The sequence below is a fragment of the Alligator mississippiensis genome, chromosome 4 (assembly GCF_030867095.1).
Source record: "Alligator mississippiensis isolate rAllMis1 chromosome 4, rAllMis1, whole genome shotgun sequence".
Taxonomy (NCBI): Eukaryota; Metazoa; Chordata; order Crocodylia; family Alligatoridae; genus Alligator; species Alligator mississippiensis.
The window spans coordinates 44,824,518-44,850,516 of NC_081827.1; the positions used below are offsets into that span (position 1 = coordinate 44,824,518).

The window sequence follows — 25,999 nt, forward strand, 5'->3', positions numbered from 1 at the left end:
ATTTTTTAGAAAAAATGGAGAATGCTAACATGGGTGCAGCTTATATAGGAATAACTAGTTGTATTTTTAGTGGCTCCATGATAAACATTTCAATTTGCATAAGCTGCAGACATTTTAAAAACTAAGTGTATCATTAAATTTCAGTAAATTAGAATATAATCAAACAGACATAACTTCAACAGAGATCTAAATTTTAATTTTAAATAATAAGAATTAAATATAGTCTTTGATTAAAGTTATCAACTGCACTAAAAATCTTTAATTTCACACCCTTGTAAACAGTGGGGAGCTTTTTCTGCAATTACACAATAAATAAAAAATGATTACCAAAAATTACCTACTTGCCTAATACTACATAGTGCAAAACAGTTTGCATAATTGTGTAAATGTATATATGTGATACGTGTGGGGGTCACATGTTATGTAAAGATATTCATCTTGCAACATTTTCATTAAAGGGATATGCAAGGTTCATATGCAAGGTTGAAACACATAAATGACAGTCCTACTACTTGTAGATCTGTTACTGATATAAAAATTATTTAGTAGTTTTTCTAATGATTTACTGCTTTCTGAACAGATGAACAGAATTCTGTTAATCTATTTTGCTATGTAAATATTAATTACATTTTTTACTAAATTGTGGAAGTGTGTAATTAACTTTAAATTTGTTAATATATCAGTAAAGCATTGACTGGGTAACATTTTCATGAATAAGGATTTATTGTATCTATGGATACAATTTATCATGTGGATTCAAATAAATGTCTCATATTCTATCTTTCTGGAGGATACTATATCCTCTTTCATGCAAAAACTGTTTACTCATATTTTTACACTGGAGTGATACATTTTTAGGGTTCCTCTAGAAACAGTAAAGTTATCTTCTAAGCCCACTGAAGGCAATGGGAAGATTCCTATTGACTTCAGTGGGCTCTGGAGCAAGTTATAATGCTTTTGTTGAGAATGGTTTTGTGAGAACTATGGGATTCTCTGAGACGGTCTTCCTAAATTATAGTCAAGAGACAGGTTGAAAATACAAAAGCAAAATCCTTGATGGCATAACTCTTATCTTGGGTGATGCTGTGCCAAAAAATATTTATGATTTGGGGGAGGGGGGGTGCACATGGAGTGGAGAACCTTCCTAAGATTTTTGTTTCCATTTCATATAAATGATAAACATCTTTGCCCATGGAAGTATTTTGTTTTTTTGGAAGTATTAAAAGGTCTTCACATTCTATAGAAATGCAATTATTTAATGAGTCCCAATGGTGCAGTGAAGCTTTGATTATTTGAGGAGAGATATTTTCTGTTTCTCAAGTTGTTTTCATATAATTACACGTTCCTAAATAATCTCTTTTAATAAATATAGAAGATATTCATATCACAGTCAAAAGTTCCTGTTAAAAATGGCAATAACTTTCATTTCTGTCTTCGTCCAGCCCTGTGTGTATACCTCTCATCCTTTTTTCTTTTTTTTTTTCTTTTTTAACTTTAGTAACTTTATCAAAATTTGAGGATGGCAATTTTTTTCTGAATTAGAAGTTTTAATTTTCTCAAGGAATTTTAAACTGAAAGACGTCCTCCTTGCCTCCCTCAGGGTATGCTATTCTAGGTTGCCCTCTCAAGTTTATTTGCAAACAGGCTTTTGGCATTCCTATCTAATTAATGCACTAGCATACCTATTCATAATTTAAAGTCAGATTCTTTTCATCTTGCCCACAAGAATAGTCTCAAAGTGCTTGGCTGTGTGTCTCGTGAATAAATACACATGTTAAAAAAAGGTTATGTGCAAAAAGATTACATAAGAAAGATGGATAAAAAGTCAAATTTATGTTTCAGTTCTTAGATTAAGGGTGCAGTCACATGGAATTATCCGTCTGAAACTTGTCTCTTAACCATATTTCCAAAGACAGTAAATCATATTTTTCTTTGGTTTTGTTTATCATTATTTATATTAATAAAACCATGTATTTAAATAATTTAAATTATTTAATGCATTGTGTAATTTGTCAGATTTTTTATATGTTTAAATCTTATACAACATCTTTGGACTGTGTGGTTTTTAGTGGTATCAGGCTGAAGAACTGCAAAAAGTTACTCCACAACAGTTATTGAGTAGGCTATGTCCTATACTTTAATACATTTTTAATATTATTAACATTAAGGTGATTAAAAATAGAATATGAGTGTTTATCGTATGTGCATAAAATATAATTTTTCTCTTCTCCATTCTTTGTTGGGTTGATTTTAAAACTTTGCAATTATAAGAAATGCATTTTATTAAAATAATGTATTTTTTGCCCTTCTTTTCCAGGGTTGGTTTAGCCCAGGCCAAGTCTTTGTGTTGGATGAATACTGTGCTCGTTATGGTGTGAGAGGCTGTCACCGCCATCTCTGCTATCTTAATGAATTGATTGAACATTCAGAAAATGGTGCTGTCATTGACCCAACCTTGCTCCATTACAGCTTTGCTTTCTGTGCTTCTCATGTTCATGGCAACAGGTAATTTAACATGCAAATATATAGTAAAATTAATTAAGTTTGGGTAAGGGGAAGAAGAGAGCATTTATGCTTAGGTCTCTGTACTCAGCAGATAGCAAAGTTGAATACTTGAAATGAACAAAGAGATCTGTTTATAAAAAGCTTCTGCAAAGTGGTTCTGGGGATTTTATAGAACTGTTCATAGAAAATACCTTTTCAATGTATTGACATGTTGTTAAGCATCTGTTCCCATGCATTGTGTCAAGGAACAACACAAGGAAAAAATGTATCTTGTTAGTTAAAAAAGAAAAGGCCTGCTGCAGTACCCCTGTTGTATTGTGCTAGTAAGCTGGTGTTTTGATTATATGTTCTGAACAATCCTGTAATGCAAGTAAAACAAACTATATCATGTTGACAACCGGTCTTTTTTTTACTGAATTTTTCCTGCAGAAGTTGCAGAAAGACAAGAAACCATGGATGTGGTTTATCTAGACCACAACTCTATTAATTCATCCTATCCAGTGCGCTTCATACTTCCTTTATAACTTATTCCACCAGGTGGAGAAGTCATTCCACCAGACCCTCTGTTAGCTTGGTCTCAGCATTGGTTATGGGGCTTCATTACACTCCCCTTATATGCGGGTTAAAGGGCTGAGGAAAAACTGTTATCCTCACTGTATGAGACATTAGAAGTCACAACCTTCCTTCTTTAAATGATGTCTTCGACTAATCCTCTTCCAATTCCAGTTTTTCATGGAACTGGAGTCCCTGATGAGCAATTACCTTTTCTAGGCATCTTGTGTAACAATTTGACTTTTACAAGCTTATCTACCCACTGATATCTTGGGCTGCTGGTGCCTATAGTAATCTCCTGAAATCTGGTCCTATTCTAATCCCAAAGTTGGGTGGAAAGGATATAAAATAGAATATAATATAAAATAGAAAGCATTTACATGTCCACTTACAGATAGTGTGGTAGCCAAGAGACTTATGTTTCACCCTTACGTTCAGTCATTGAGCTATAAAGCCCCCTTCCCTACTCCTTGAGGCCATAAGGAGGGGAAGAAGAAGCAGTCCTTTAAGGGACCACAGTTTTTGGTTTCTCTGCTGGCCCAGATAAAGCTTCCCCACCTCTGAGGCAGGGGGTTGGGAATCCGTGACCTGAGGGCTTGTGAAAGGGAATCAGGGAGTCAGGGGAAAGGAGATTTCCTTGGTTGCAAAGTACAAAATGGTAAAACCTTAAAATCGTAGATGTTCTCCAGCTTTCTTAACTTGCGTGCTGATAAGTTAGACAGATTTTCTACCCTTTACATGGTAACCTAGTTTGTAAATCATTCTTCCCTTGTTCCTAAAGATCCTGCCACATTTGTATACATTCCATACTGAAGTACAGTTCTTTGTAGTTCTCTCTCTAGCCTTTTTATTATTGATTTTGAACCTAAGACGACAAACATTCAGTGATAATTGCTCAAACTTTTCTCAAGAATTCAAAAGAAAAAGATATTTCTTTTTATTTCATAACTTAAGTGAAGGACAACAGTGTATACAATATGTGGAAAAATCTCAGGGAGCACATCATTTTACACGGTGGTAAGCACTCTGTATGTATTCCTTCTATTCCTTCTGTACAAATACATACTCTTTGAATAGCATTATGAGTGTTTTTAGGAATAAAAGAAGAGTGTTGAACAGAGAGGGTCTGACTAGTACTGAGACATTGTAAAAAAGAAAGAGAGAAAAGAATGAGGAAGAAAGAAGAAAAGTAAGTCAAGGACAAAAACAGACACACATACACACAGATAATACATCCACTCATTCATCTACAGTACCACTAAGGAATGGCAGGAAGGGAAAAAAAAGAATTTCACAAACAATACATGATAGGCCAAAGTTCTAGGCTGATATGTGATGTTATACATTTTAGTTTTATAAGTCATGCTGAGGAGGAGAAAGACTGCAGCACCAACACAAAGAGTTTTGTGGCCCAATTAAATGGTATGGACATGATGGATAAGAAGTGTATTCAGGATTTTTTTTTCTGGTTAGGAGGGCCATCTTAGGCCTTCTACTAGCCTGACAAAGACCATCTAAGGTATATGAGCTTTAGAGTGCAGGGTATGTAGAAGTACCAGTCATAACTGTGGTTGGTATACAAAGTAATCCCTGTTTCTTTTAATCACTAGTTTATTTCAGAGTAGTAGACAACCTTAGTGACATCAGTCAAATGATCAGATGAAGATGTGTCTTTTCTTCAGGATTTATAACATCTATTGCATTATGATGTATATATATGTATATTTATAGGGGGGGGGTATAAATCTCTGCTTCAAAAATAGAAGTGTAAAAGGAATCATTGCTGCGTTCCATGAGCTACCTTACTAAGAGATGATGACAGCTTTCCTGTAATTAAAATTTAGCCTTTACAGCAAAGTGAATTAAATGTAGAAACAGATAAACCTTAAGCAGTAATTACATGCAAGTGTTGTAAAGAATATAATACGTGTGGTGACCGAGCATTGAGCTAAGCTACTCTTCATATATAGTTCAAGTATAGTAACCTACCACACTATGTGCTGTACTTCTACTTAGGAGCAAATTTTTTACCATCCTTCACAGTTAGTTTAAATGATATTAGATATACCTCTGTATAATTATGAGACACTAATTAATAACAGCTTCTGTGTATGTATTATGGGAAATAACCCCTTAGGGTATATCCACACATGGAGGCACGTGTGCTTGCAGCAGCTCAAATAGCAGAGGCACAAATTTGTGCTGGAGATTTGTGCCTCAGCACACGTGCCTGAACATGCACTTTGATGTGGGGCAAATTGTGTCATTGTGAGGCAAGTTGTTTGGTATGGGGCAAGTTGTGTTCATTGTGGTGGCCTGCTTTGAACTGTCGAAACATGTCCTTCTCGCTCCAAATGGTCAGGAGTTCAGCCACCTTGTTTGCCCTCCAGCTGGGTCCCTGGTGCCAGCCCTGGGCAGGTTCCTCTGCCTGGGTCCTGCCACTTGCCTCACCAGCAGGGCTCCTGGTGTTCCCTGTTTCAAAATTGCTAATGCTCTGATAAAAAAAAACAACAAAAAAACAAAAAATCCCAAATTCACTCTTTAAAATTCCCAAAAATCCATGTTCTTCCACGATTAAAACAAAACACTACTCTGTGTGTGTGTGTGTGTGTGTGTGTGTGTGTGTGTGTGTGTGTGTGTGGAGAGAGAGAGAGATCATTTGAGCAATGTTTTATTCATATATTTACAATTTTAAAGCAATTTGGAAGCCTACCAGTGCGTTTATTATTATAATAAAATAAATTCTAAATATCTATATGCTTTGGTGTTTGCTTTGGTTTTTTTATCATAGAAAAATCAGAGCTTCTCCTGCCCCCTTCACTAACCAAGATGTGGGGACAGATGCCCCTGCAACCACAGCTCCCACAAGCAGGTCCCATCCTGTCTAGTAGCTGGTCACGTCGTGTATGAGATGTGGGAGGATGTGGGGTTTGCAGGAGGAGGGTGAGAAGGGGTATGGGGCGGTGGGGTTCTTGGGTGGGTGTTTGTGTGGGGGGTTCATGGGGGGTATAGTGGGGTTGGGGGATGGGGGGTGTCAGGGGGGGTTGTGGATGTGGGGCTTCTGGCAGGAGGTTTGAGGGGGACATCACATGCCCACCTCTCCCTCCCCCTGCAGCACACAGCCCCCATCATGGCAGCAACAGGCAGCTGGGCCATCGGGGCCATGGCTTGCTGCAGACACAGCTCCGTGGCGGCACAGCGCCACCTGACCTGGCATCTGTACAATGGCAAATGGGCCTGGCCCAGCCTGCCCCACTAGTGTGCAGCTTTGGAGAGGAGCCATGGTTGTTGGCAGGAGCCATCCCAGTCCTGTCCAAAGGCTCACACTAGTGAGGTAGGCCAGGCCCATTTGCCATGTACAGATCCCAGGTCAGGCAGTGCTGTGCCATCGCGGGGCTGTGCCTGCAGCCAGGCCATGGCCCTGACAGCCTGCCTAGCTACTGCTGCCATCATTGGGGGCTGTGTGCAGGGGGGCGGGCATGTGTATCTGATGCTGTCTGTTTACATGTTTTGTCCATGCAGGCAGAAGTGGGTATCAGCAGCCTCTCTATTACCATGCTAACCTTACACTGCAGGGTCTGTCACATGGTTATAAAACTTTATATGAACAGGGAGGAATTGCACATTATTGATCTTGCTTTATACACCCCCTTTGCTTTACAATAAATGCATGGTGAGTTTAGATTCAGACTGCCTTACATATCCACATGGCCTTCCCTTTATAGTGAAATGCTTGTTTCAGGATGGGATCTGGATGAAATAGTAGAGTGCTATAACTGTGGGTAGCAGGCTGGAAGACCCAATCAGGAAGCACAGGGATTCCAAAAATACGGCTTTGGCCTCTAACATATGAGCTGAAATTTTATGTACTCCTCAATGAGAAGCTCCTTTTGCTTGTGGTTTGTTGAGGATAAATCTTATGTCAAACAAAATTTAATTGTGTGAAAAGTAAAGGCAATGAAGCGTCTTCTCCGTGCTTATACCAGTGATGGGGCGTGGGTTTTACTTGTCATTCCTACACATGACTCCTTTGTCCCCAGGTCTGCAGAAGTATAGAAGCAGAAAATGATTCCAGTGGTGGGGGAGCACATGCCATTAGTCTCAACTGTCTGGTGGGTGAAACTGCTAGGTTTATATGGAGAAAAAATCAAGCAGTATAAACTGGTAAGGAAGAGAAGCGGTTTAAGTATGGAGAAAACTATTCTCCTTGTACGCAGAAAGGGAAAATTTTTATTTTAAACTCTGCTTATACTTCTAAAAGTGGGAAAAGCCTAATCCAAGAGCCTACTGTGCATCAGTGAAGTCAAATTTTCTCAATACTCAATGCTAATATTAATACCAGTACTAATGCTGATACTCAGTATTAGGCCATTTGTGTTTGTTCTGAGACTGTGAAGTTCTCACAGAATCACACTTGTCATACAATGGCTTCAAGAAAAGAAACATTAAAATCTGATTGATCTTCATTTGGCAGGGCAGGGCACTACCACAATGTTAGCAAATTGATCACATTTTTTTTAAAGTTAAGAACTTCTTTTATTGTGCATAACAAATCATTCTTGTGCTATTCAACAACCATCTCCAAATTGACTGAAGATGTCTGCACTGTGGGGTACTCTCCTAAGGCCGTCCAAATAAATCAAATGTTAGATTTTAAATAGATAAGCCTGCACTTCATATATTATGAACTCAACATAAACAGAAGTGATGTAAATAACAGCCAATTGTCTATAATTCCAGAATTAGATCCTAGTTCTTAATAAGTATATATATAAATATGATATTCTCACAAAGAACATTTAGAAACAGATAAACAGAATTGATTTATTTTTATTATTAGTAATATAGACAATTGAGATCCTAGAATTTAATTGAATTGAACTCCCTGTCTAGAGTTAGTCGAGTCTAATAATAACTTGTAGCTCTTCTCTAATACTTTAAATCTATAACTCTCACTCAAAGCATTTTAGAAAGGTAAGTTTCTCTCACTTGTCATAAGGAAACTGAGGTACAAATGTATTAAGGAACTTACCCAAGATCAGATAAGAAGCCAGTGGCAGAGTTGGGTAGAAAATTATGTTATTAAAAAGTAAAGGGAACATATTTTTAATGACTTTTTAAAAAAATAATAATTTTCTTTACTTGACCTTCATAGACCTTTATATCTACGCAGTGTAAGTAATAAAAAATATATACCCACTCTACTGCTACTAATAAATAGAATTTTCTGTATTGTTTAACTCCTGAAAATAATATAACAGGACTTCTGGCTTTTATTACTCTCCATGAAAGAATGTGAGCCAGCATGACATTGGGATGTATAATGTAAAGGGTTTTTTGTTTGTTTTTTGTTCTTTCTTTTTTATCAAACAGATAACATTGAGTTATAATTATAGCTAAATACCAAATACTGTGAACCAGATAGTGGCCTTGCTTGGTGAAATAATAATTGCTGCTAAATTGGTCTGAATCCACTAATTCTTTCCCCTCAAATAAAGAAAGAAAACCACCATCCCTGGATGTACTTCATCCTGCCTAAGTGCAAGGGAATTTTACTGTATTTCTCTCTTCATTTCCTCTTCACAATCTGCTTTCTTTCTAGACTACTCTAATTGGGTGCTCCCCATCAAAATCACTATCTCACAAGTAATTTCTTGTCACTGCTGTTATTCCTAAGTAAATGGGTTGAATATGTAAATGTACTGTATTCATTTCAGCCTGAACAACAGCAGTTGGTGTTAAACATAGGTAAGAAACTATTGTTTTCTTCCTCCTCTTCTTCACTTATTTCTGGTTCTCATGCTGTGACTTCCCATTCTGTCCCTTTTGTTCTGAAATGGATGCTGGTGGGAAATACATGAAGTGCAAAGTGACTTCTTTCACCTACTGAGCTACAGACTGTATTGAAAAATTCAAAATTCAAAAATACCTCCTATTGGGTCTCTGTCTCTCTCTAGAGAGGAAGGTGATGTAGCATGCATTCCTCCTATGTGAAGGTGAAAAGCCTCTCATGAGGCTCTGTCTGTGACAACAAACTTTGTAGCTTCTTTCTATTTTCTATTTGATACTTTTTGATAAATTGAATGAATCTATCACTGCTAAACATGACTAGCTTCAAGAATAGTTTATGAATATGTAGGAAAATTGCAGGTCTGTAGATCAAAAAGAATATCATGGAAAACTCAGGGAGAATTGTGGGAGAGATGCTGTAACCAGTCAGGCTCTGAGGGTGGCCATGTCGTGCTCTCTACCTAGTGGCCGCCTGGATCCTCTCTGCTGTTTTTGTGCCCACCCTGACCTTTCAGGGGTCCACCATGCTGTGTCACCTGCTATGTCTTTGTGTTGAAGTTAAACAGGCAGGTTGCCCTTAGAGATCATTGGACTCTGGACACCCTTTCTGCCCAGCTTCTCTTCAGGCTCGACTGAGCCTGCTCAATTCAGAGCCATGTTGCATTGCACAGTCTCTCTGCCTTAAGGCCATTACCTTGGAGGGGCCCTAAGACCTTAACCCTTTGTCTGGGCTACAACCTTCCCAGCTTTGGTCCTCTTATTCTGGCTGCACCTCTCAGCCAAGGTCCACTGTCCTGACCCTTGGCTTATGGGCCCCAACCCTGGTCTTGTCCTCTCAAGCTGTGGGCCCCATGGCCCTGTGCCTTATGACAGCCCCCTGGGGTACCCTACCCAGGCCAGGCTGCTCTTGATCTACTCAGCTCCCTGGGCTCTCTGACCCAGGCCAGGCTGCTCTTGGTCTTCTCTGTTTCCCTGAGGATCTCTGACCCAGGCAAGACTCTAAGTTGGGTGCACCTCTGGCACCCCTGTGGCCTCCATACTACCCCATAGCCACAGCTCAGTCCTCCAGACTTAGATTTAAACACAACACAAATACAAGCAAACCAGCCTGAAACTAAACTCTACCCTTGCTCTGGATCAGTACCCCACCACAAACCATACTTCCCCTTTAGGTATCTCCATCTAGCTCCCTTGGGTAGCTTGAGTGTCAATTGTCCTGTTTGCTGAAGCCTGTCTCTCTCAGGAATTCTGTATCCTGCAGTGCCAGCCTGCCCGCCTTGCTCTAGACACTGACCTTATATGCCCCTAGGGATGTATTTGATAACTGTGTTGGTCTGAGACAAAAACAAATGCAAAACTCTAGAATTCTTGGTTCAGAGATGATACCTTTTATTAGAGCAACTAAGAAATCACAAAAAAAGAGCTTTTTTTGCAAAATTTCAGGCACACACGCCCTTCCTCAGGCTCAGGGAAAATACCTATGGGGACTTTTTACCATCTTCAATTTTCCCTGAGTCTGAGGAAGGCCATGCATGCCTAAGATTTTTTTTTTTTGCGATTTCTTAGTTGGTCTAATAAAACTTATCTCTGAACCAAGAGTTCTAGAGTTTTGCATTTATTATACGCCCCTAAGCACTGCCCCTTCTGGTCAGGTGGCTACTGACCCACCCACAGGCTTTTCATAGATTCATAGATTATAGAGTTGGAAGGGACCCAATGGATCATCGTATCCAGCCCCCTACCCCTGGCAGAAAAGAGGACTGAGGTCAGACGACCCCAGCCATGTGATTGTCAAGCCTCCTCTTGAAGACCTCCAAGTTAGGTGACAGCACCACCTCTCTTGGAAGCCCATTCCAGACTCTGGCCACCCTTATTGTAAAAAATTTCTTCCTAATGTCTAACCTAAATCTGCTCTCCACTAGTTTGCACCCATTATTCCTAGTTACTCCCTAGGGCACTCTGGAAAACAGCGCATCCCCAATTCCCTGCTGCCGTCCCCTGATAAATTTATAGGTGGCCACAAGGTCACCCCTCAGCCATTTTTTGTATAGGCTGAAGAGATCCAGATCTCTCAATCTCTCCTCGTAGGGTCTTTTACAGAGACCACTAATCATGCAGGCGGCCCTCCTCTGAACCCTTTCCAGATCCTCCGTATCCCTTTTGAAGTGCGGCGCCCAAAACTGGACACAGTACTCCAACTGCGGCCTGACTAGTGCTGCATAGAGGGGGAGCATCACCTCCTTCAATATGTTGGTCATGTATCTGCTAATACACAACAAGGTGCGATTAGCTTTGTTGATGGCCTCATTGCACTACTGACTCATGTTCATCTTGGAGTCAATTATGACTCCCAAGATCTCTCTCAGCCTCTGAGCTGCTGAGGAGGACATCCCCCAACCTGTAGATGTGCTGGGGATTACTCCTTCCTAGGTGGAGTACCTTACATTTATCTTTGTTGAATTGTATCCTATTACATTCCACCCATTGTTCTAACCTGTCCAGGTCAGCCTGTATCTGCTCCCTGCCTTCTGGTGTATTAACTTTGCCCCATAATTTGGTATCATCTGCAAAATTGGAGAGGGTGCTCAACACACCCTCGTCCAAATCACTGATGAATATATAAAATAATACCAGCTCAAGGACCGAACCCTGTGGGACCCCACTGCCCACCTCCTTCCAGGTTGAAAATGACCTGTCAACCACCACTCTCTGGGTGTGGTCCCTAAGCCAGTTGACCACCCACCTGACTGTGTAGGCATCCACTCCACAGCCTGCTAGCTTCCCTATGAGAATAGGATGCGAAACTGTCAAAGGCTTTCCTAAAATCCAGGTAGATGACATTGGCCTCTGCTCCTGTGTCAAGGCAGTGTGTGGCCTGGTCATAAAAGGCTATAAGGTTTGTCAGGCAGGATCTATCTGCGATGAACCTGTGCTGGTTTCCATTCAGCATCATTTCCCCTGCTGGGCTTTCACAAATATGCTCTTTGATAATATTTTCTAGTATTTTCCCAGGGATAGAGATAAGACTAACTGGCCTAAACTTACCCAGCTCCTCCCTTCTCCCCTTCTTAAAAGTGGGCACCACATTGGCCTTTTTCCAGTCCTCAGGGACCTGTCCAGAGCACCATGGAGCTCAAACAGCTGTGCCAGCAGCTCATTGATGACACTGGCCAATTCCTTCAGCACCCATGGATGGAGGTCATCTGGGCCAGCTGACTTGTACCCATCCAGCCATTCTAAGTGCTCTTTAAGTCAGCACTAACCTTTAACTAAATTAGTTAAGTGCTCTTTAACTAAGTCAGGTGTTCCCCCTTGGCTTAATGGCTGTCCTGCCCTCTGCCACCAGCCCACACAGCAAGCTTTAGCCCATTGAATTCTCCAGTTAAAATGACAGAAGCCTCTGGCTCTCTGTCACAGATACTCCATTAGCCAACCTTCTGTGTAGAGTTTTTCCTAGTTCCCCTTTTCTGGATTCCTTATACATTTAACTAACAGGGCATATACTCTGGACATCTCAAACTTTTTCCTGAAAAGATAATCTATAACAAATTTAAACATAATATTATGGATCCAGAGACTCAGAAGGTTCAACACATACTTAAAACTGATCTTCATTTGGCATAGAGGAAGGTTTTGTCCATTTGCTTTATTTAAATTAGCAAAACCTTAAGATAGACATTTCTATTCAGTAGAGATAGGATCCTTCTCAGCAGAGTTATCTCCCTTCACATAGATTACACTGTTCAAATCATTGCTCATGCATCCATTAATCCTAAAGATGCTGCTTTTGTACTGAGTATCTTGAACAGTTTCTATCATGTAGGCTCTTGAGTAGTTGAATAACAATAGATAGTTTTTAATGTTTCTAGGTTCCATTTTACTGGAACTTGGGTAAGTTTCAAGCTTCTTTACAATAGTTAAAGGAAGACAATTTACCTCTGAGTTTGGGTGAATTATTCTAATCTGTCAATCTGTCAGCAACCAAGTTGCATTTATTCAGTAATGAAACAAAAAGTCTGAGATAGGATCCTTTATTTTATAATTTTCTTCACATTTTGTGTTGCTTTCCTTTTCCATCTATTTCAGTAGGAACGGTGTGCCTGAAAACAATATACTCAAAAACATACTGTCCTCCAGCAACTTAGCAGAGATAGCAAAGAGAGATCAGTGAAAGTTTTCTTCCAAATGTTGAAATGAGCTTTTAGCTTTTGTTTGGCATGTGATCTTGGGGGTCTGATTGAGAGGCAGAATTTTCACAAATCTGTAAAGATAGTCAGCAACTGTTGAGTAGTTATGTCCCTATTCTTCTTATAAAGGTAATGCTGTTCTTTTCCACAGCCCACTCTGTTGTACTGTTGATGTAAAAAAAAAAAAAAATTCAGCTTTTTATGTTCATTCCGGGTTTCAGATACTGTCCTGATTCTGCTGACTACACCATCCTACTGAGTTCTTTCTTACTTTGGAAACCGCAGAACTAGCAACCTTCATGCTATGCCGAGTTCATAGGGTATAGTTTTCTCATATCTTGTCCTCATTCTTCTTCAGGCAGTTCATTTTTACTGAACATAATCCCACCTCCTGTGTGAGGTTTCTGTCAATTGCCAGGAGTTGTTCTAGAAAACGCTTTGTAGTGGTGTCAAATACCTGCTTGCTACCTTTCTTTTTAATACAGCTTCAGAGTTGTATAGAAGAATTTCACTGGAGTGAAGAGCTGAACTGAGATCAAAGTCAACACCGTGACCACTGGACCAGCTTTCCTTCAGATCAGCAGTTGACAGCTTTTCAGAGCCTCAGGCCAGAACAACCTCTCTGACATGGGCTGGTGTTCTGATGCGAATATTTCTGCCACAAGCTTTTCCCTGCCACTGTTCCCCCACATATCCCTCCCCCGCTCCCAGCAGTAGTGCAGCTGCAGCTTCTTACTAAGCCTGTGAGAAGCGGCCAGCATTCGCTTTGGATTCAGATTCAGCCGATTAGGAGGGACAGTGATTCAATTCAGAAATTCAAGTCACTGTCCCAATTCGATTTGGCTGAATTGCATCCAAAGACTTGGCACCGCTTCGGAGATTCAGCCATAGACTAAACAGGCAGCACTCCTCAAGACACTGGACACAGCTAGCTGCCTCCAGCTGGTAAGTCTGTTGTAGTGGGCAGAGGGGGGAGGGAAGGGGCATGGGGGTGCAGATCAACGCCCCCACAGTGAGGGAGGGATTGGAGCTGAACAAGCCGCCCACCTGGGGTTGGGGGAGAGCGGGCACGGGATGCAGGTGCAGCAGCTCTGGCAGTAGGAACTATGTCCTGCTGCCACTTGCCCCCTTCCACCCAGAGCGAGCTGCGCCTGCATTGCTCCCTCCCTCCCCCCACCCCGGCTGGCCAAGTGGCAGCAGGGCATAGCCCCCTCTTCCAGTGCTGCCGCACCTGCATTCTGCACCCATCGCTCCCCTCCCCAAATCCCTCACCCCTCTGCCCTGGCTGGGCAGCTTGTCCCAACTCCAATCTCTCCCTCGTTGTGGGGGAATTGATCTGCGCCCCCCCCCCCACGCCCTTTCTATAGTTTCATAGTTGGTAGGGTCAGAAGGGACCTGAGCAGATCATCAAGTCTGACCCCCAGTCATGGGCAGGAAAGAAAGCTGGGGTCAAATGACCCCAGCTAGGTGTCTATCTAGCCTCCTTTTGAAGACCCCCAGGGTAGAAGCAAGCACCACTTCCCTTGGAAGCTGGTTCCAGATCCTAGCCGCCCTCACTATGAAGTAGTGCTTCCTAGTGTCTAGCCTGAACCTACTCTCTGTTAACTTATCGCCATTATTCCTTGTTTCTCCTGGTAGTGCTCGGGGAAACAGGGACTCTCCCATTGCCTGCTGGTCCCCCTTGGCCAGTTTATAGATGGCCACAAGATCCCCCCTCAGCCTTCTCTTGTGGAGGCTGAACAGGTTCAGGTCCCATAGCCTCTCCTCGTAGGGCCTGCCCTGCTGACCCCCGATCATGAGGGTGGCCCTCTGGACACTCTCCATGTTGTCCACATCCCTCCTGAAGTGCGGCACCCAGAACTGGACACAGTACTCCAACTGCGGCCTGACCAGTGTCGCATAGAGGTGGAGGATCACCTCCTTAGACCTGCTCATGGATGCATGATAAGGTGCAGTTAGCCTTCCCGACTGCGTCCTCACCTTGTCAGCCCATGTTCATCTTGGAGTCAGTAGTGACTCCAAGATTCTTTTCTGCCTCTGTGCTGACGAGAAGGGAGTTCCCCAGCTTGTAGGTATGCTGCTGGTTCTTCCTCCCCAGGTGCAAAACGTTGCACTTGTCAGTATTGAAACCCATCCTGTTCTCATCCGCCCACCCCTGTAACCTGTCCAGATCTAGTTGTAGCCTGTCCCTGTCCTCTAGCGTGCCCACTTCTCCCCACATCTCAGTGTCATCCCCAAATTTGAACAAGGTGCTTTTCACCCCCTAGTCCAAGTCACTGATGAAGACGAACAGTGCAGGCCCGAGGACCGAGCCCTGGGGAACCCCACTGCCCACATCCCTCCAGGTCGAAAATGACCCATCCACCACCACTCTCTGGGTGTGGCCCTCCAGCCAATTAGCAACCCATCTGACTGTGTAGGCATCGACACCACAGTCACCTAATTTTTTTAATGAGAATGAGGTGAGAGACAGTGTCGAAGGCCTTCCTAAAGCCCAGAAAGACTACATCCACCGTGACACCTGCGTCTAAGGATTTTGTGACCTGGATTTTCCCTCTCCCCACCACAATAGACTTACCAGCTAGAGGCAGCTATGTCCCTCGTCCTTGAGGACTGCTGCCTGTTTAGTCTATGGCCAAATCTTTTCCGAATGGCTTTGGAGGCTTCTGATTTGATTCAGACCTTTTAACTGGTCTCCTGATTCAATTTGGATTTGGAGATTCAGCCGCTGAATCTCCTCCAAATCGAATCAGCTACCAAAGCTTCGCACAGCCCTACTTCTTACGACCTGGCTCCAGTGCAGATACTAGTCAAGTCCCTGGCTGCCAAAACCCTCTAGTTCCAAGGGTCAGATGCGGCAGCTGTACCTGTAGGTTCTGATCCATGGGCCTTATGTTACCGATCCCTGCTTTAGATGATGTAAAGTGATTGCAGACAGTGCACAGCAGCCTGTTGGTGAAAGGTGGTGCTCTAAAAGGCTATGCAAAAGATCAGGTTTCTAGTAGTTCCTCAGTGTAATTGCCTTTTAGGGGCTCAGCCTCAATGGAGAAGTGAAGAGACCTAGCTGGCTTCTTTTAACAAAATGAATGAAAAGAAAGAACTACTATTATTGCCCCTGCTGTTGCTATTGTTGTTGTTTAACTGTATATCTTGTCTTATCAAGAAAATTTCACTTGAAAATAGCTTACCCTTTATCACACTTGCTCATTAAAATAAGGCTAAAACATGACTTCCCCCTTTGAGTCACAGAGTAAAAATCTGTCCTTACTGCAATATTTACAGCTACACATTTTTCAATAAAGTGAGCCAGATCTGCCCTGGAAAAGCCTCAGAAAAATTGTCAACAAACTACCTAGTCACATGAAACAAAAATATACTAGATCTAATTCTGTATGTGTGATGTGGCAGTTGCCTCCTTAGATGGTAAAGTGGCAGCTGCTGATACTTTGTTGTAATGAAGGTCTCTATACATTTTATAGTTTGTCTTGATTATTTTGTACCTACTTAGAGCCTGCCTCCCTGACAACATATGCCCTATGTAAAAGTTTTGTTGGGTTTTTTTTTTAAACACATGCTTAACCTTTCATCAAAAAGATGTTAATGAGTCGCATCTAAAATGTACACATAAAAAGATCATGAAATTGACATGGCCTATCCTCCTAATCCATTTTATAGGCCTCTAAAATTGGTCTTTTTCTTTCACTTGTGAAAATAGAGGGTATGACCTGTAAGCAGATGTAGGATCGGGTTGAGAAGCACATGCAACAGAAGGCTCTATTGTACAAATTTTCTTTTGTAGGAATGTTTAAAGAATAGTTAATATAAATACTAAAATACCTAGTCTTCAAGTGCCTGCTGGATAAAGCAGCACATAAATGACACACTGTAATTTGCTCTCTTCCTTTTCTGATTAAAAGAAGGTCCACTATGCCTACTCTTAAGCTAAGCATCCAAATGCTTGCTTTTTATTAAGCTCCTCTCACTTTTTTTCTCAGATTTTGGACAAAGTTTTCATTAACACCATTGTACTTTAAAAGAAAATTCAGATTTTAGAAACTTGTGATATAAACAACAGACCGGAATTGGTCAGAATTGTGGTTCGTCAGAATTGTGGTTTGTTTATTTTTTTCTTTTAAACAAAGGAAATTTTCATTTTTAACATGCAGATTTAAGAACTACAATCATTTGTGAAAATTAATGAATCAAGACATGCTTTTTTGGGTAGTGAGGCTTTCAAAAAATGTTTTTCTTGCAGGGTTTTTTCCCCCCTCTAAAATGTTAAAAATTGTTGCAAAAATCAAATAGCAGGCTTTAGTTAAACATTTATGAATTGGTTTTCACTTTATTTTTTCTCTTTCTGGTACTTTTTTGTTAATCCCATTGTTCCTGTCCATCCAAGTGAATGCAAATTCAAGTGCCAAATTGTACATTTCTTTTTCATCTTGCTTTTTCTGTATTCACCTTTTTAAAATTAAATTACTTTAACTCTTTGTACAGTTTGCTTCTGTTAATAAGAACACCATTTGCCCTGTAGACCAGTATCACTTAACATTGGTATCAACCTCACCCATAATCAGCTGAAAACAGACAGATTCACACCCAGTAAGCTCTTTGGCCAGAAAAGCCAAAGATTAAAAGTCCCATATGGTCTCACCTATTGCAGTTCAGACTTCTGCAAAGAGAGCCTTTAATTTATATTTATTATATTTATTTATATTTAATTTAGATTATAAATCAGAATTACAGTGGAGACACTCAACATCTTATTACAGGATTGTACCAAATGGGAAAGATAAGGGCTGAATAAATATTGGGACTTGAGCCAAGTCTACCACCTATTCAGTTCCCTTTCTAAAAAGGTTGTCATGTACATGGGCAACAATTAGTCAGATTGTCAAAATACGAGTTCTTATGAATAAAGGAGTATTCCTCATTAGCAATGCAGATATTAATTCCCACTAGGCTTTGCTAACTAGAATGAATGTGAAACCAATTTGCAGTAGTACCTCAAATCTCTCAGTGTATCTAGAACCAAGTGGGAAGAAACATTTTTAAAACATGACCATGGACAACATGATATCTGTGCCTGCCAGGTATGGGATTGTTTCCACAAAAGCAGATAGTCCAGTCCAAATTAAGTCCTCTTAAGATAGAATGTTTTCAACACTGAGTAAAGTCTATTTGATTCTAAGTGCTAACACCCTCCATTCACCAAGCTCAGCAGCAATTGCAATGCATGGGATTTTGTCATCATTTCCAAAAATGAAAGAAAGTACATCCTGGCCCACCTCTACGGGAAGAAGTTGTTTAAATGGTAGAGAAATGTAGCTGACCACAGAATGGACCATCAGCTGTACACAGCAGTGAATCTGGGTCAGCAAAAAGTGGGAAGTAGCATCAGCGAAAAGATCACTGCATTTACATGTGACAACTGAAACCAGAACTCTCAGAGGTGAACCAATGGCAAAGGGTGGTATGGCCACACACATGCCTGCATCTGCTGCTGGCTATATAGCAGTCTTTCTTAGAGATGGCCAAAGCTTACTTGAAGCCTTCATTTTCCCTAGATAGATGTATGAAAGAGGTTCTAACTTTCAATAGGAAAACAGAACTTTTATTTCAAATGAAAATATCAAAACTATCTCTGGGTGATAGGAGAGATCATTAATTCTGTTTTTAGTTCCAAAATGGTTCTTAGGCAATTTGTGGAGTTTTGTAATCCCAGAAGTCCAATGGGAAGCAAATGTTTGCTTCTAGGAGAACAGAATGCATTTGGATGAAAGGTGAAAGATTCAACACTGATACAAAGATTGGGGATTCATTATAGGCCACCAAATAAGGAAGGAGAGGTATGGATGAGGCACTTTTCAAGTAGGTGACAAATCTGTCCAAAAGCTATGGGATGGTACTGATGGGAGACTTCTGTTTTCCAGACATCTGCTGAAACAATGCAGTCAAACATAAAATGGCAAGCTAGTTCCTAACTTAGTGTGGAGGACATATTTCTATTTCAGAAGGTAGAGGATACAACTAGGGGATCATCTATCTTGGACATTGCCCTTACCAATAGGGAAGAACTGGTGAAGTATGTGAAAGTGATGGGTAACTTGGGAGGAAGTGATCAGGATGTGATAAAATCGCAGATCCTGAGACAGGGAAAGCAACAGCCCCTCTTATTCTTTCTGCTGTCCCCTCTCCCTCCTCCTGACACCCTCCACTGCTAAGCAGCCAAGAGGCAATTAATGCTAGTTTTTGCCTGTCAGCCACTCAGCAGCTTTGGGGGCGCACAGGGAAAGAGCAAGAATAAAGGTGCTGCTGCACCGTGAACTTCTGCCATGATTTAGGTAGGTCCTAAGCATGAGGTCAGAAAAACTAGGACACCAGATACCAAAAAGGCAGATTTCATCTGACTCAAGAAGTTAATAGGCCTGGTGCTATGAGAAGACAGACTAAAGGATAAAGGTACTCAGGAGGCCTGGGAGCATCTAAAGGGCGTAGTACTGGAAGCCAAACAAGAAACTGTTCTGACATGATGGAAGCACAAGAAGGAATGCCGAGAGACCAAAATGGCTGCACAAGCATTTGAGGCATTTTAGAAGCTGCAAAAGGAAAGTATATGAACAATAGAAAAACAGGAAGGTCACCAAGGAAGTGTACCAAGAGATACCAAGAATCTGCAAGGACAAAATCAGGAAGGCAAAGAATGAGCTGCACCTGGTAAGGGAGGTTAAGGGCAACAAGAAGAAGTTCTATAAGTATGGTGGCCAGAAAAGAAATACCAAGGAAACTATGGGTCCACTGTTAACTAGCCAGGGGGTACTCCTAATCAAAGATGCAAAGAAGGTGGAGGTACTTGACAGCTACTTTGCCTCAGTCTTCACAAAAAATGCAAGCTACAGTCAGGTACCTAATAAGGATTATTTGGATAAGGAAGGGGACAAGCTGAGGGATGAAATATTTAGAGAGACACTTGGAGAGCTTTTAGTGGATCTGAATGAATTCATGTCAGCAGGGCCTGATGAACATCATCTCAGGGTAGTGAAGGAATGGGTGGAAGAGACCTCAGAACCTTTGGCAATGATTTCATGAAGTTGTGGGAGACAGGTGATGTACTAGAAAACTGGAAAAGGGCTAATGTAGTGCTCTTCTTTAAAAATGGCAAAAAGAAGGACCTAGGGAATTACAGGTTGACTAGCCTTACCTCAGTACCCAGGATACTGGAGCATATCCTAAGGAAAGCCATTTGTAAGTATCCAGAGGAGGAAAAGCTGATCACAAGCAGCCAGCGTGGATTTACTGAGAATAAATAATATCAAACAAACTTGATCTATTTATTTGACAGGTGGATAATAGTGTATCTGGACATCAGCAAGGCTTTTGACAAAGTTTCACATTACCTTCTCATAAACAAATTGGAGAAATGTGGACTAGACAAAACTATTTTAAAGTGAATAGACTACTGGCTCAATAGCTGCAAACAGAGGATAATTATTAATGGATCTCTGTCAGAATGGCAGGAACTTTCAAGGGGAGTCCCACAAGGGTCTGTTCTGGGTCCAGTGTTATTGAGGATGTTTATTAATTATTTGGATGCTGGCATAAAAAGCTTCAGGAGCAAGTTTGCAGATAATACAAAACTGGGAAGAACTATGAACATGTTGGAGGATGAGAGTTCAATTAGGAAGGATCTCAACAGATTGGAAAGTTGGGCTGAAACAGAATGAAATTCAGGGTGGAAAAATGCAAGGTGCTATACTTCAGAAGGAATAATCAAAAACATAAATATAAAATAGGTGATACCTGGCTGGACTGCACTAGGGAGAAGGATCTAGGAGTCTTGGTAGATCACAGACTCGATATGAGTCTGCAGTGTGACGCAGTTGCACAGCAGGTGAATATGGTTTTGAGGTGCATCCGTAGAAGCATTAGATGCAAAACATGGGAGGTGATAGTGCCTATCTACTCATCAACGTTTAGGCCTCATCTAGAGTATTATGTACTGCTCTGGACTCCACATTTTTAAAAGGATATGCAGAAGTTAGAAAAGGTCCAGAAGCAGGTGACAAAGATGATAAAGGGTTTTGAAAGCAAGTCATAGGAGGAGAGGCTGAAGGAGCTAGGCATGTTCAGCTTGCAAAAAAGGCACTGAAGAGGGGATATGATAGCAGTCTTCAAATTTTAAAGAGCTGCCATAAAGAAGAGGGAAAGTACTGTTTCTCTTATTCTGCTGAGAGTAGGATGCAGACCAATGCCTTGAAGTTGCAGCAAAATAGGATACCAGGAAAAAATTCTTCAGTGTTAGAACAGTGAGGCAGTGGAATAGATTGCCTAGGGAAGTTGTGGACTGTCCATCACTGGAGGTGTTTAAGAAAAGGTTGGACAGCTGTTGCTTGGGGATGATATAGATGTAGCTGTGCCTATGTTCTGTGGGTATTTCTCATGCTTCTGGGCTGGTTGCTCCCTCCCCTTCTTTCTGCTACATGTATCAGGGGTTTCGTTAAGCCTTCCTCGGAGGCATTGGGTGTGGCTGCAGCCAAGACTAGGGATTTTGATTGGGGTGGGCCAGTGCTACTGCTTGAACTTAAAGCTGGAGTTTCCTGGCTTAGGGTCAGACATCACCATATTTGGGGTCAGGAAGATATTTTACCCCATGTTCAGATTAATACAAAAAGGGGAGGGAGGGGGCATTCCTCTGTAGCGGGGTGGGAACATGGCCCTCCTCCTGGGATCTCTTGGGCATATATTAACAACCTTTATAGCAGCAGGATGTAGTTTGCTATGGTCCCCCTGCTTTACCTGTGGCAGGTTAGGTCATTATGTCTTGTGTCATGTCAGGGTTGACTGTAGTTTTGCTAGTAGGTTAGACAATGGATGTAGATAGGATGGTTTGCATAGGGTTGATCCTGTTTCAGGCAGGGGGTTGGACTAGATAACCTTCAGAGGTCCTGTCCATCCCTATTTTTCAATGATATTCTATGATTCTGTAGCCAATTAGTATGGCCTTTTGGATATGAAAAATAAAAGAATTGAGTTAAAGTAATACAAATTAAACAATTAGCATAATTAAAACAAATATTTTTCAAGGCAAGTAAAACGATAAAAGTGGCCAGTTAAAAAAACTTTAGCTTTGAAGTTGTTAAAGGAAAAATTCTGTAATAATTCTGTCACAGAAACTGGACTTATAAATCAGTGGTTTTCAGGCTGTGGTCCATGGACCCATGGGGTCCACAGACTAAGGGGTCTGTGAAAGATGACTATGATCAATCAAAAGTTTGTGAATATTTACATTTACAATCCAAAGGGATCCACATCTCCACTCAAAATTTCCAAAGGGCTCTGCACCTCAATTTGAAATGTTTTAAGGGTCCGCAAATGAAAAAAGTTTGAAAACCACTGTTGTAAGTAAATGCTCATCAGCTTAAGTAAATGAGTCAATTTCCAGCCCCCATTTGTGATATAGGCAAAATATCATGTATATAGCCTATTCTGCCACCGTAAGATTTATGTGAAGAAAGTAAATAATATGTCTGAGTTTCTGTGATTTTCAGAAGAATGTTTTGGAGTCCAACCTTTCTGGGTATTATACACATTTTCTAACATTTCTTGGTAAATTCCTTATTTTTCTTATAGAACATTCAGTTCTATCCAAACAGTCACTGAAAATATATTTGGCAATGCTAAAATTTTAGGTGGTGTTATATGATAACAAACTCAGTGAAGTGACAGTTTCTTTATACGTGGTGATCCTAGCATAGTGCAGGTTGACAGATGTGACATTCTCCTAGCTCACCTTTCTCACTTGTCATTATCTGGACCCCTGGCTCTTTCTTGTCATATACATGACATGCTTCAGTGAGGTTAAATATGACAGAACTATTTACTTTATCACTCCAGAGCACCATTGCTCCTGACAATGAAATCAGACAGTGAAATTTGCTCAAATTTGAGCACGTTCCATCTGTCAGAGTGTTGAGATAAAGTGCCATGGCATCCTTCAAAAGAGAGAAAAAAGTTATTTGCTCTTTCACATCAAATTTATGTAGTATTATATTGATGTACATAGTTACACGTTTCTTCACCATATCTGATTTTTATTTCTGTCTTTGCAATAATTTAAAGAGTTCAGGCATGTATCCCTCTTTGATTTGGCAGGTCACAAGTATATTTGGTTCAAGAACAGCAGTAGAGGACTTGCTGCTTTTGATTTTACAGTATATCACATCATGACTGGTGACAACTTATTCCTCCTAGATTTGGCCTTGGTAGAGAAAATTATGATCACAGGGTGAAAATATCACTTTTGGTGAGCTGATTTGCTGATTAGTTAATATAATTGATAACTTGCTCTGTGGGGAAAACTTTTGAGTTTTATATGGCAAAAATATAGTTTTGGGGTTATTTATTTCAGGTTTATTTAATTCATCGGTATTACATTAGATGTAATATTTTTAATGATGTATATTTAGGGAGTAAAAGGAAGGCCCAGGGAGGAATAGGACCCCTGCTAAATCGGCAGAAACAATTGGTGACGGACGGGGGGACAAGGCTGAACTCCTCAACGAGTTCTTTGCCTCAGTGTTCCTAAGCGAGGGGCATGACAAGCCTCTCACTGGGGTTGTAGAGAGGCAGCAACAAGGCGCTAGACTACCGTACGTAGACCCTGAGATGGTGCAGAGTCACTTGGAAGAACTGGATGCCTTTAAGTCGGCAGGCCCGGATGAGCTCCATCCGAGGGTGCTGAAGGCACTGGCTGACGTCATTGCACAGCCACTGGTGGGAAAATTTGAACGCTCGTGGCGCGTGGGCCAAGTCCCGGAGGACTGGAAAAGGGCCAATGTGGTCCCCATTTTCAAGAAGGGGAGGAAGGAGGACCCAGGCAACTATAGGCCAGTCAGTCTCACCTCCATCCTTGGCAAAATCTTTGAAAAAATTATCAAGGCTCACATTTGCAAGAGCCTGGCAGGACAAATTATGCTGAGGGGAAACCAGCACGGGTTCGTAGAAGGCAGATCATGCCTGACTAATCTAGTCTCTTTTTATGACCAGGTTACGAAACGCCTGGACACAGGAGGAGGGGTGGATGTCATATACTTAGACTTCAGGAAGGCCTTCGATACGGTATCCCACCCCATACTGGTGAACAAGTTAAGAGGCTGTGACTTGGATGACTACACAGTCCAGTGGGTGGCGAATTGGCTAGAGGGTCACACCCAGAGAGTCGTGGTGGATGGGTTGGTTTCGACCTGGAAGGGTGTGGGCAGTGGGTTCCCGCAGGGCTTGGTCCTTGGACCGATACTCTTTAATGTCTTCATCAGCGACTTGGACGAGGGAGTGAAATGTACTCTGTCCAAGTTTGCAGATGACACAAAACTGTGGGGAGAAGTAGGCACGCTGGAGGGCAGGGAACAGCTGCAAGCAGACCTGGACAGGTTGGACAAGTGGGCAGAAAACAACAGAATGCAGTTCAACAAGGAGAAATGCAAAGTGCTGCACCTAGGGAGGAAAAATGTCCAGCACACCTACTGCCTAGGGAATAACCTGCTTGGTGGCACGGAAGTGGAAAGGGATCTTGGAGTCCTAATGGACTCCAAGATGAATATGAGTCGGCAGTGTGACGAAGCCATCAGAAAAGCCAATGGCACTTTATCGTGCATCAGCAGATGCATGACAAATAGATCCAAGGAGGTGATACTTCCCCTCTATCGGGCGCTGGTCAGACCGCAGTTGGAGTACTGCGTGCAATTCTGGGCGCCGCACTTCAAGAGGGATGTGGATAACCTGGAGAGGGTCCAGAGAAAGGCCACTCGTATGGTTAAGGGCTTGCAGATCAAGCCCTACGAGGAGAGACTAGAGAACCTGGACCTTTTCAGCCTCCGCAAGAGAAGGTTGAGAGGCGACCTTGTGGCTGCCTATAAGTTCATCACGGGGGCACAGAAGGGAATTGGTGAGGTTTTATTCACCAAGGTGCCCCCGGGGGTTACAAGAAATAATGGCCACAAGCTAGCAGAGAGCAGATTTAGATTGGACATTAGGAAGAACTTCTTCACAGTTCGAGTGGCCAAGGTCTGGAACAGGCTCCCAAGGGAGGTGGTGCTCTCCCCTACTCTGGGGGTCTTCAAGAGGAGGTTAGATAAGCATCTAGCCGGGGTCATCTAGACCCAGCACTCTTTCCTGCCTATGCAGGGTGTTGGACTCGATGATCTATTGAGGTCCCTTCCGACCCTAACATCTATGAATCCTTACTCAATCCAAGACTTAAACATATAATTAAACTTGCACTTAAATTTAAGTGTGTGCCTAAGTTCTATTCTGAACATGGATGGTTTAAACATGACCATAAATACTTAGTATCAGGACCAATGTGACTTCGGTTATGTTCCCTTCTTCTCAGAGAATTTGTTTAGAAATTAAACACATCAGATAACATTTACTTGATGTTAAAGTAAGTCAAACGCACATTAGATATAATATATAGTGCATATATATGTGTATATCTTTATTTGTAAATATTGCTGTTCATGTATCTTCTAATATTCAAAAGCTGAATACAGACTATTCAAGAAGCAAATAGCATTTTGGCCACAAGCCATTTTCATGTACTATCGTGTTGATAATTATTGGCTGCTAATTTGTAGAAATTCTTACTGTGCTGTGGTACAGTGCTGCAAACCTTATGACTGTAAGTAGTCATATGCATAGTTCCATTCAAGTCAACCTCACTGACCTGAGTTGAGCTATTCACAGGGATTGCAATTAGTTTCAGGGTGAGGGCCTTAATTTTTACCTTTTAAGCTGTTATAAAATTACATCATTTCCAGCACAGAAATAGAGAGGTGTAATTGTTAAGGTTTACTTCCAGGGTAGTGTGGGGATCACATTCCAGCAGCCCCACTCTCCTCAGCCTCATGGGAGATGTTGATGCTGCTGGGGGAGATATTGGCACAGCCAGCAGCCAAGGGGTTAAT

General features: G+C 41.5%; 1 protein-coding gene across 8 annotated transcripts in view; it reads left to right on the plus strand.

Annotated features, from left to right (window-relative positions):
* The window catches only part of CADPS2 (calcium dependent secretion activator 2), a 630,383-nt gene that overhangs the window by 481,727 nt on the left and 122,657 nt on the right, over positions 1–25,999 (plus strand). For all 8 annotated transcript variants that reach the window (XM_059725932.1, XM_059725931.1, XM_059725930.1 and 5 more), the window contains one exon: positions 2,318–2,505. In XM_059725932.1, coding sequence (XP_059581915.1) covers positions 2,318–2,505 — 188 coding nt within the window. The remainder of the gene's footprint in view (positions 1–2,317; positions 2,506–25,999) is intronic.